The sequence below is a fragment of the Semicossyphus pulcher genome, unplaced genomic scaffold (assembly GCF_022749685.1).
Source record: "Semicossyphus pulcher isolate SPU_LCO1_2020_fin unplaced genomic scaffold, fSemPul1.0.p SCAF_5, whole genome shotgun sequence".
NCBI lineage: Eukaryota > Metazoa > Chordata > Actinopteri > Labriformes > Labridae > Semicossyphus > Semicossyphus pulcher.
Genome location: NW_027211726.1, coordinates 19003781 through 19015292, shown reverse-complemented (window position 1 = coordinate 19015292; position 11512 = coordinate 19003781). Strand labels below are relative to the sequence as shown.

General features: G+C 43.8%; 2 protein-coding genes across 2 annotated transcripts; one reads left to right on the top strand and one right to left on the bottom strand.

Annotated features, from left to right (window-relative positions):
- The first annotated feature begins 3153 nt into the window (after positions 1–3153).
- dlx5a (distal-less homeobox 5a) lies at positions 3154–4993 on the top strand. The gene is made up of 3 exons (XM_069680859.1): positions 3154–3688; positions 4099–4283; positions 4480–4993. The coding sequence occupies exons 1-3, from the start codon at positions 3331–3333 to the stop codon at positions 4792–4794; spliced, it is 858 nt and encodes a 285-aa protein (XP_069536960.1). The 5' UTR covers positions 3154–3330; the 3' UTR covers positions 4795–4993.
- A 3586-nt stretch (positions 4994–8579) lies between these two features.
- On the bottom strand, positions 8580–11043 carry dlx6a (distal-less homeobox 6a). The gene is made up of 3 exons (XM_069681838.1): positions 10412–11043; positions 9574–9767; positions 8580–9327 (listed from the first exon to the last, which is right to left on the bottom strand). Exons 1-3 carry the CDS (start codon positions 10716–10718, stop codon positions 9088–9090), a joined length of 741 nt encoding a protein of 246 aa, XP_069537939.1. The 5' UTR covers positions 10719–11043; the 3' UTR covers positions 8580–9087.
- Between the last annotated feature and the right edge of the window lie 469 nt (positions 11044–11512).

The window sequence follows — 11512 nt, the reverse complement described above, 5'->3', positions numbered from 1 at the left end:
AAACACACCTGAGGCTTGACACTTTTATGAAAGGAAAAAAACAATTACGGGCACTAGCGTTTTTTCTTGTATAAATTATTTAGCATTTTGATAAACTGACACGTATATACCAGCCGTGTAACCTTTTAACAAATGTTCATAGTTTAAGCAGTGAAATTTTGCCCTAAAGACTGGCCTTTTGAGCAGATGTGAAAATGAGGTGAACTATCTTGTTCGTTTAACTCTTCCGTGACGTCAGACGCACGCTGCGCGCTCACAGCCTTGACCCGAATTCAAATCCAACAATCACAACAAAGGCAGTTTTCCTGATTTGAAATAAACAGCATGGCTTTATATAATGTACCTAACAATCCTGTCCAGTATATAGAAAATAAAAATCACAAACTAAGGTAGTAAAAACTCGTCAACAAGCAAGAAGACACAGGAAGAAATTCGTAGCGCGGGCGGAAGGAGTACTTCCGGGACACAAAAGTCAGGTAAGCTAATAAGAAATTAATATAAACAGTCTGTTAACGCCTAAGCAAATTTACTACGTCAGTCCAGTTTTACGTTCAGAAGACACAACGATGTGTACAGAAGTTTCAACGAGCAATAATAGATTGGTTACAGTGCTTGTCGGCTTTAAACTGTAGAAAAACATTTAAATGTGTCTTTTTAAAAATGTCTAATTTAAAATTAATTTCAGGCACAGCTTCGATGAAAAGCATGGAGCTTGAAGTGAAATATAGGGTAAGTCCCTATATCGGGTACATTTTCATAACAACGTTGAATTTTGAAGGTATAAAGAACAAAGAAAATGGCATTTTAAATGTTGAAAAGTAATTCAGCCCTGCCAGAAAAACTTTTTTGGTCAAGGGTTTTTAGTTTTAGTTTATCAGGTCATTTTCTATGTAAAAACCAATAATAATACGGCCCATATCTATTTCTCTTGGCTTCTTTTTTTCTCCATGGAATAGTTTTAGTAACAGTAGAAGCAGACAGGTGAAGACCCTGTGCAGTCAAACTTTTTCTACTCACTGTAGGCTATATGAGATGCACAAACTGTCTCCAGTGTATAGTAATGTTATGGATACAATGTAATGCTCCATTCGGTAACTTCCATCCTTACACCTGTTGTCAAAACCATTTTTCTCCATTTGAGTGTTTTTAACGCTTTCCTTCCGAATCGTCATACACTGTCTGTCATTTATTATGTGGCAAAATCCCCGTTTAAAGTTGACATCAAATATATCATCCTTTATTTCTTTGTCCGCCTATTTGCGCCTCTGTGCGTTTGCCACCAGGCTGAGCTTGGAGTGCAGCTCCTCGGGTTGCCCACTGGTCGGCGCTGTTCACCACTCAATGCGTATTAGACTGAGGTGCTGAGATTTGATTATGCTTCTCAAAAGGTTTTAAGATGAGATACGATAAGATGAATCTTTAATGATGCAGTTGGGGAAGCTGGACAGTTTGGCCATTATAAAACATACAATGAAAGAGAAGCTGGTGTGGATATGGGAAAAAAAAATTCTGCAGGTCGTCTATTGTTACTTTACACCGATGAGCCATAACATAATAACCACTGACAGGTGAAGTGAATAACATTGATAATCTCGTTACAATGGCACCTGTCAGTGGGTGCGATATGTTGGGCAGCAAGTGAACATTTTATCCTCGAAGTTGATGTTAGATGTTAGAAGCGGCAAAGAGGGTAAGCGTAAAAATGTGAGCGACTTTGACAAGGGCCAAATTGTGATGGCTAGACGACTGGGTCAGAGCATCTCCAAAGCTGCAGCTCTTGTGGGGTGTTCCCGGTCTGCAGGGGTCAGCACCTACCAAAAGTGGTCCAAGGAAGGAAAACCTGTGAACCGGCGACGGGGTCAGGGGCGGCCAAGGCTCACTGATGCGCGTGGGGAGCGAAGACTGGCCCGTGTGGTCCGATCCAACAGAAGAGCTACTGTAGCTCAAAATGCTGAAAAAGATAATGCTGGTTCTGATAGAAAGGTGTCAGAGCACACACTGCATCGCTGTTTATTGCATATGGGGCTGCGAGGCCTACAATGGGCACGTGAGCATCAGAACTGGACCACGGAGCGATGGAAGAAGGTGGCCTGGTCTGACGAATCACGTTTTCTTTTACATCATGTGGTTGAACGGGTGCGTGTGGCGTCCCTTACCTGGGGAAGACATGGCACCAAGATGCACTATGGGAAGAAAGCAAGCCGGTGGAGGCAGTGTGACGCTTTGGGCAATGTTCCGCTTGGAAACCTTGTGGATGTTGCTTTGACACGTACCACCTACCTAAACATTGTTGCAGACCGAGTACACCTCTTCATGGAAACGGTATTCCCTAACGGCAGTTGCCTCTTCCAGCAGGATGATGCGCCCTGCCACACTGCAGAAACGGTTCAGGAACGGTTTGAGGAACGCGACAACGAGTTCAAGGTGTTGACTTGGCCTCCAAATTCCCCAGATCTCAATCCTATAGATATGCTGCTAACGTCTTGGTGCCAGATACCTCAGCACACCTTTAGGGGTGTTGTGGAGTCCATGCGTGGACGGGTCAGGGCTGTTTTGGGGTCCTACACAATATTAGCAGGTGGTCATAATGTTATGGCTGATCGGTGAATATAACACATATTAAAAAAATAAATAAATAATGGATCTCTTAATTTTATATTGTAAATATTGGGCATTTAACACACTGTTGGGTGACTATACATGCAGCTATGAGCTGTAGTATATGTAACCAGTGCTAAATATCGTGTATAAACAGAAAAATGTATTGCTTTATTCCTATTTATGTGAGATGATTAAACATTTGAGTTCATGCTGCCATTTAAATAAGTTAATAAAATAATGTTGTTTTCATAAAACACATAAATAAAGCATAACAAAGACAACCGTAATCTGCGGCCAGTCTTAAAGCAAGAGGCCTTATGGGTAATGAGGTTTTGTCTCTCTAATATATCCTTCTGAAAACGTCGATTGGCCACGCGGCCAACACTTTAATTGGCCCCATTGATTGATAGTATAAAAACACAACAATGCCGCCACATAGCCCGGGTGGTTTCCCCCCTATAAGAAAGCTGGCGGAGTGAATTGGGTGTAGCTGTGTCTGTGTGCGCCTTGGCCAATGGAACCAGATCCTCCCTGCAGTGCGTAAGAGAGCGATTTAGGATTTAACCAAGTCTTTGCTGCGGGGCTGGCTGCAGTCTTCACCAGAGCCCGACGGCCTGAGAGCCTTACGACGATGTCAGTGTAGTTTTCACACCACTTTGGAGTCAGACTGCTTCGTGTTTTTGTTTCTGCAAAATAAATAAAACAAACCCACGCGTTTCTTCTCGAAGTATGACTGGAGTATTCGACCGGAGGATCCCGAGTGTGAAACCCGCAGATTTCCAGAGCTCTTTTCAACTCTCCACCATGCACCATCCGTCTCAGGAATCTCCTACTTTACCCGAGTCCTCCGCCACGGATTCTGGCTACTACAGTCCGGCCGCTGGAGTCCCTCACGGCTACTGTTCGCCCAGCTCCACCTCGTACGGGAAACCGCTCAATGCCTACCAGTACCAGTACCCGGGAGTCAATGGATCCGCTGGAAATTACTCGACAAAAACCTACACTGATTACAGCTCGTACACGACCCCCGCCTACCACCAGTACGCAGGGACTTACAGCAGAGTGCAAGCCCAGCCGAGTCCTCAAGGTACGGTCCGCACATTTTTACATTATAATAAGAGCAGAATATTGTTAGGTAACCATCTATACTTTTTAAATGAGCTACATTTGACGATTAAGCTTAATTTTTATAATGTTTAGCATCTTTTTCTGACAGTTCCTCCTGCATTTAAATGCAAAATTGTTCAATCTAAAGCTAAATGCACAAATAAAGAATAAATGCTTATTTATGTTCCTTATAACCGCACTATTCAGCGAGATTTTACTATGAAAATACGTGTATCTTTTATGCAAGGAATCAAAAAGGGTTTTAAAACTGATATTCTTAGAATTTAAGAGATAGGCTTCAAGCGAAACATAGACAGATCTTTTTCAAAGAAAGTGATGTTTGCAATAAGGCCACGTTGCTTAAATTATTTTGCGATTATTTTTTAACAGAAAAAGAGATAAGCGAGCCTGAGGTGAGGATGGTGAACGGCAAGCCGAAGAAAGTGAGGAAACCACGGACCATCTACTCCAGCTTCCAGCTGGCCGCCCTGCAGAGGCGCTTTCAGAACACACAGTACCTGGCGCTGCCGGAGAGAGCCGAGCTAGCTGCCTCGCTGGGACTCACGCAAACACAGGTGAGAATTAAGATCGAATTCATTCGTTACCTTTATCTGTGGTTTAAGTGTTTTTGATGCCTCTTTGTTTAAAATAATGCTGGACGTTTTGGCTGGATTCTGTGCGCTTTTACGCACAGTGCCTCTCCTAAATCTATTGTTTCCGAGCTTATATATGAGGTTTTAATGGTTCTGTGTTTTTGCTTTTTTCCCCTAGGTAAAAATCTGGTTTCAGAACAGGAGATCAAAATTGAAGAAGATTATGAAAAACGGCGAGCTTCCCCCGGAGCACAGCCCCAGCTCCAGCGACCCCATGGCGTGCAACTCCCCACAGTCCCCGGCCGTTTGGGACACACAGGGCCCCTCCAGGCCGCACAGCCTGCAGCCACAAAACATCAACACGACGGCGGCTAACTTTTTGGAAAACGCGGGGTCGTGGTACACCTCCACCGGAAGCTCCATGACTTCCCACCTGCAGACCCCTAACTCGATACAGCACTCGTTGGCTCTTGGAGCGGGGACGTTATATTGAAAAAAAAACAAAAAAAACCCTGTTGTTCATTTCATTTTTTTTCTCACCTTCTATGGGACTCGTGTTCAAATTTCAGAGGAATATGCAATGTATTTGATGACAGTCATAGAAGCAACGTGTAAAATGTGTAAATGTGTGCATGTAATTTATTGCATTTTGGAAGACTATTAAACGTTTAAATGGACAATGGACCTTTGAACCCTCCGGCCTCCCTGCAGTCTCTTGTTATTTTAACCCTCTGTTATTTACGCGGAAAATCACGACAAAGACTCACACGCATAAATAATGCTTGAGAGCCTCAGGTGACATTTGCACACGGTTGTAAATCACAGCTGCTCGGCAGTGAGACGACTTTGTAATAAATATCGTAAATCTGATCTAATTATGGCTTAAGATCTGTACTTATTCCAGGATCTTTGGATTGTTTTATTAAAGATTTTACGCAGACAATTTAAGCATTTGTCTTGGAGATGAGGATGGAGGAAAAAAAATCTATTTTTTCGTGGAAAATGTGCCTTTTATTCCTTTGTGACCAGTCATTTTCTCTTGAAATGATTTAAAGGGCGAATTTGCAATTTTATGAATGGGAAAAATCTAAGCGACTTACATGGCTACTACGGGGCCTCAACAGACCATAATAATTACAGCAACCTTAAGTGAATACTGGTGTTTCCTGCCCTGGATTAATTTACCTTTTAAAATGTATATTTTACGATTTCTGCAGAATATAATTTAAAAAATCGTTTTATATTTTACAGAGAATAATATTGTGTGTGGCACATTTCTCCATTATAGTACTTTTTTATTAAACATGGTGACATCAGAAGCTTATTTTGTTGTATAATAATATAATAGTAATATTTAATTATTTGGTACATTAATCCCACAGTATTTCCTCATATTTATTCTGATATTTATTATTGTTATCATTATGATTAGTATATTCACCCCTGGCTCTGATCACCTTTTTATCATTCATATTGTATATGTTGGTTGAGATCCTGATTGAGCCTTTCAGCCTGCAGCTCGTCTGTGCAGAGAATAGCTGCCTCCTCCTGCAGCAGACAGTCTGCAGTCGCTCGCGCTTTGTGTCCCCTACAATTAGCCGCTTTGAATGGCAGAGAGGAGGCGAGGGGGGCGGCACGGAGATCTGAGACAATCCGCATTCCTGTGGGGGTAGACCGGCTCCAGAGCTCTGCCACTCCCGGCCGCAGCCCACCTTCCGGGTAAAAATGAAAAAAGAGGAGGAAAAAAAGGGGCAGAAAAAAAAAGAAAAGACAAATCCTGAACAATTTCACCATGTTATTAGCAGGCAGTAATACCAGCAGCGCTGCTGCAGCTAAACCGCTAAACAAACCGCGAGGCAGTGAGAAACATTTGAAAATTGATCTAATTGGATTTTTTCCCCGCCATGTGAACAAATATCATGTTAGTGAGTTTTAACAAACAAACATCCCCCTCCCCTCAAGCTCACACAAACACTAACACACCGAACAACACTGCGTCTGACCCACACACTGACCCATACATGTCAACATTTCCACCTGACACACACTCCTCTTCCTAATACACCACACACACACACACACACACACACACACACACACACACACACACACACACACACACACACACAGGAGGGGAAAAAATGCAGTAAATTGCTCTCCTTCGCTTTCTTCTTCTTCGTCGTTGTCTTCTTCCTGTTCTACTTCTTCTTCGTGGGAAACGCCGCCGTGCTCGTTGTTTCCAGCTAATTCCTGCTGTAGGCTAACCGGTAGTCGCGTAATTACCGCGTGAGCAGGTCACTCGGGAAATTTAGATTTCTCACATCGCACGCGCTCAAGAACTCCGAGGCGCGCGCGCCGAATCGTACACAAGATGCACACATAGGCCTTTATATCCAACTCGTACACACACAAACACACCAACTACTGTATGCCCCCCCACTATTTATCTCTCTCACTCGCGCACACACACACTCTTAACAAACACACACATAAACACACACTAGTGGTGCCATTATATCGAGAGCCCCCGTTTATTTCCAACCGAACATTTTCCACTCAGCTAGTTTCCCCCCGTTTTGCAAATCGAGTCTAAATAATGACAGTTAGCTTTACTGGACAGCTTCAACTGTAACACTCCACAATAATTATTCTCCAGGATTAGGGCCTCCATTATCATAATCTGGACATTGACAATTACCTATAATTTGCAAAGATGCGCTTGGTTCTTGATTGCAGAGGGCTTTTTTTTTCAAGCTCGCCATCACTAAACAGTGACAGTAATAACAGCTAATTTTGCAGGCAATATATAAGAGCTTACCGGGGTGTGCAAACACTTTCCCACCTGGATTTGCTTATTCAACCAGCAGCAGGAAAAGCGTGCAGAGCTTTTTTGGTTAGTCTGTGCTGGAGGAGCGGAGGAAGGTAAGGATGACTCTTATATTTCCTGTCCTAAAGCTCTAAATAAGTCCTAAAAATGCAGAGAAATATGGGGAATAAATGATGCATTTAGCTTAAAATCTGATTCATTTTTATTAGTTATTTTTTATATTTGGATTGTGCATGTTTGTGAGGATTTATTCCAGAGCTTTTACTGCAAATGTAATGAGTGAAATCATGTCAGGTGCTTTTTAGAAGAAGCCTGCTTTAGTGCATGAAAAAAAGCAAGGAGTGAGACATCCCTCCCTGCATCCCCCACCCCCATTTCTGCTGCACTTTACCTCCTATCTATCTATCTATCTATCTACCTATCTATCTACATATCTATCTATCTATCTATCTATCTATCTATCTATCTATCTGTCATGATGAAATGTGTCATATTTGGTGTATTTATGAGCTTTGTTGATGTTTACTCGTTGCTGCTTCGGGCTCCCTGCAGCCTGTGATCAAGGGTGCAATGGCCCAGGAGCAGATAGAGTGAGGCCCCATGCATGTCTGGGATGAGGGTGGTGGGTGGGGGTTGGGGTGGTGGTGGGGGGGCCCAGGTATAGCTGAATGTGCGCCAGTGGGACATCCGCGACTTGACAGCTGCATGAAGCTTTTCAGCGTCGTAATTTCAGATAATATCCCGAGCGCTCACTCCTCTCAGCAATTTGTATATGAATAACCGAATAATTTCCCCCTTTTGTTCCATCTGTGCTACCTCAAATCCAAATAAAGATGCCTTTTAGTATTAAAAGTGGTAGAAAATTACAGGTAATTATCTTTGACGGTAAAAACGCTGTAATCAGCGGGCTACATCAAAAATTACCCTAATTATGCCTGCATTTATGAGAATGGAAAAAAAGCCTCACTTGGATAAAAACCCACAAATTGTCCCAAATATCTCCTTCATATTGAACGCCGCTGCAGCTGGCTGCTTTGTTCAAACATCGATCCCGTGGAGCTTGGCATTTAACGGCCTGCATTAGGACGGAGAGAAGGGAGAAAACATTTTGTCAATACTTCTAATAATTGAGGGTGAAATGACAAGATGAGCTGGACCTGGAGCAAATGTCTTTCGGGGTGAATGTAGGCAGCAGCGGTGCAGGGTAAGTTAATTTCCTCCGGTGTTTGATAAATCTATATACTGTGGCGTTCTTTGGATTTATTCAAAATGGGCTTTTCACTGCAGAAATGTGTCATCAGCTTATGTTCAAATGTCTGGTACAAGCTCGTGCACACCAGGGGGACGGGAAATAGGCCTGTTATAATGTGATGTTGGCCCAATATGGAGCAGGAAAAAACGGGGCCTTAAATGAATTTTTGAAATCATGCAACAGCAGGCATCTGTTTTGAGTCACGGTTTACTCAATCTGACAAAACATAAAAAGTGTATGTACAACTAAAATCGCAGATTATATTTACAGACAGACAATTTGCTTGGTTTTGCATGTTGGAGAAACAAACCAAAAAATAAAAGCAGTCAGGAGTCCATCATGGCTGAGGGTTCTGTGCGCAAAGGCGCATGGAGAGTTCGCAGTCTTTGCCACCCAAAAGAGGCAAAAATGTCACTGATAATATTTGGTATATTGACGTTCAGATGTTGACATGAATGAAAGCATAACAAATATGCGAGCCCACTCAACAGCTTTTTAGAAAATGGTTAGTTCCCCTTGTTTGTGTCTTGACACCGAGGCTTGGCTGCAGTTTATCCGTCAGCAGAGCAGCAGAAGAGGGTTTTCTCTCCTCCAGCATCCAGTCTCTGACAAAAAATTGTAGGCTACGTTGTAAAAAAAAAAAAAAAAAAAAGGAAAGAAAAACTGCATGGAGGAGATCCGGAGGCCTCCTTTGCCTCATCATGAGTCTATCTCTGCATTGAATCTTGATGTGGGGAGGCGTACCAGTGAGAGTAGCCGGGCATGTAGCTGTTGGCCGGCATGTTTACTCCTTTAGAAGAGGCCGAGACGTCCCAGATTGGAGGGATGGTTGGTGAGCGCGGGGAGAGGGACATAGAGCCCGGGATCTGGTCGGTCTCGTGCGGGTTGCCGCCTTGCTTCAGCAGCTTCTTGAACTTTGACCTCTTGTTCTGGAACCAGATCTTTACCTGCATGGACAGAGGCGATAGGTGCATGCAATTAGAGAGGGACATGTGGATAAAGAGCTTGTAAGGAGATGCGTAAAGGCTGGAGAGTTTCTGCAAAATTGCAAATATTAAAGCAGTAAAACAAGAGGAAACAATAATGCAAAACAAATAATGCTAATGTTTTTATCCTTATCTTTATTAGGATTTTAAACATGAAAATTTCCAGGTGTTAGCGTTGAAATCCAGAGTGTAAACCCTCCCTCTTACCTGGGTTTGTGTCAGTCCCAGAGAGGCAGCCAGCTCCGCGCGCTCCGGTAAAGCGAGGTACTGTGTTTGCTGGAAACGGTGGTTCAGTGCTTGCAGCTGCAAACTGGAATAAATTGTCCGAGGTTTGCGAATCTTCTTGCCTTTCCCATTAAAACGAATTTCACCATTTTCAATCACCGTCGTCTTCTGCTGCTCTGCAACAAAAACAATCAATGTTATTATTCAAAACCAAACAGCCTGGGTTATCTTGATTTTTTACGCACGCAGGAAGACACAAAAGGCGTCAAACGGCTGAAATAATCCGGCGTGGTGGAGATAAATTCAGTAGCACGGAATGAAACTGTTTAAAAATGAAAATCCTGGCTGATCAGATTGCCTTCAAGCGGCGTGGCAGCCACAATCCTCATACGCTGTCATATTTAGGATATTGCTCGTAATGACATGTCAATTAAATGCTAATTACAACATTCAAGGCGTGCGTGCTGCCTAATTTTCACGAGTAGTTGGTGAGGATTGCACGGTCGTGCATGATCACACCCCGGGCATTAGAGCAGGTTTTGTGGGAAGTGAAGGGAGAGCTAAACGGGACACCAAAAAAACAGGCTGCGGGAAGGTAATAGGCTGGTTCAGGAATTATCCGGTGCCATTTACGCACGATTTTTCTTCGCCCACCTACGCTTGAAAGATCATTCGTCCGAATTTGGAGTGGCCGCGCGGTGACTTGGGCATGACACCAACACTGGCAGCGAGAAAAGGTTCGATCCCCACTTTGAGGGCCACCCATATTTAAAAGACGGCTTGTGAGACGCCGGTGGATGGACAAAAGGGGGTCTCTTACCTGTGCCGTCTAACCTTGTCTGTCCTCCCGTGTTGTTGTGATAGGACGGCAGGTACGGGCTGTGGTGCGCGTGGCTCACGTAGGGGTAGGGTAGCGACCTGTTGTAGGTGTTGGTCCCGGTGTACGCCGTGTTGTCGTGCTGGTGGTGCGCGTGTGAGCCGGAGTGGAGACAGTGCAGCGGGTAGTGTCCGCCGGCCATCGACGGGGAGCTCTGCTGTGAGTGCGACTGCTGCCCAAACTCCATGAACGCAGACTTGGACGAGTCCTGAGGCTCCAGACCGTCAGCCATCGTAGTCATGGTCATCATCGAATTTTCTGCCTTGAGAGCACTCACCCCCCTCTCTCTCAAGACCAAATCGGTTTTCTCTCTCTCGCTGTGCTGTTGTCTCTCTCCCCCTCTCCACCGCGGAACAGATATTGTCCTATTAACACCCGAATTTTCCACACGCGTCTTTATTCCCCCCCTCGTCCTGTGATATTCTCACTCAAAGTGGCGGAAGGTAGGTATAAGTTAGGGGAGAGATTTTTAGGTGGATTCTGTTAAAATTGAGCCCTTGCTTCCAGACTTGATGCAGACACTACAAGTAAAATGGTTTGTCTCCAAAGGGCAGCGCCTCCCGATTGGTCATCCAACCCAACGTCATCAGTGCTCTGCGCTTCACGGAGACTTGAGCTGGAGTTAACCCACCTTACCAGCTCCCACCACAACTATGGGGGAAATAATATACGGTGGGAAAGACGCGTAATTCCTACAGACAAGCTTCACACGTAAAACCAGCGCTTTCGGAATTGCCGAGTCGATTTTGTTTTTTACCCAAACCCCCAAATTACGCACGACGCGACAACATATAGTGCGCGCTTTGATTTAGCCTGACGAGCCTGCAGTCTATATGTGCCTCTGTTTTCTCACAGCTTTTAACTCCTCCTCTGCTCGGGATTTAATTACTTATAGAAAAGCATCACACAAACATCCGTCTTCAAGAATATTGAAGTAAAAAATATTTTTTGAATCAAATACCAATAAATTATTGCCACGAATAGGAAAATATCCATCTTAATAAATCAGATATCTCAGTTTAGAAAGATTACCTTTTAATCCAA

Coding starts and splice junctions, on each gene's coding strand:
- dlx6a (XM_069681838.1), bottom strand. CDS start 10,718: ATGATGACCATGACTACGATGGCTGACGGTCTGGAGCCTCAGGACTCG. Junction 9,768..10,411: donor GACAAGGTTAGACGGCACAG/GTAAGAGACCCC, acceptor TTTTTGTTGCAG/AGCAGCAGAAGACGACGGTG. Junction 9,328..9,573: donor TGGGACTGACACAAACCCAG/GTAAGAGGGAGG, acceptor CTGTCCATGCAG/GTAAAGATCTGGTTCCAGAA.
- dlx5a (XM_069680859.1), top strand. CDS start 3,331: ATGACTGGAGTATTCGACCGGAGGATCCCGAGTGTGAAACCCGCAGAT. Junction 3,689..4,098: donor AGCCCAGCCGAGTCCTCAAG/GTACGGTCCGCA, acceptor ATTTTTTAACAG/AAAAAGAGATAAGCGAGCCT. Junction 4,284..4,479: donor TGGGACTCACGCAAACACAG/GTGAGAATTAAG, acceptor TTTTTCCCCTAG/GTAAAAATCTGGTTTCAGAA.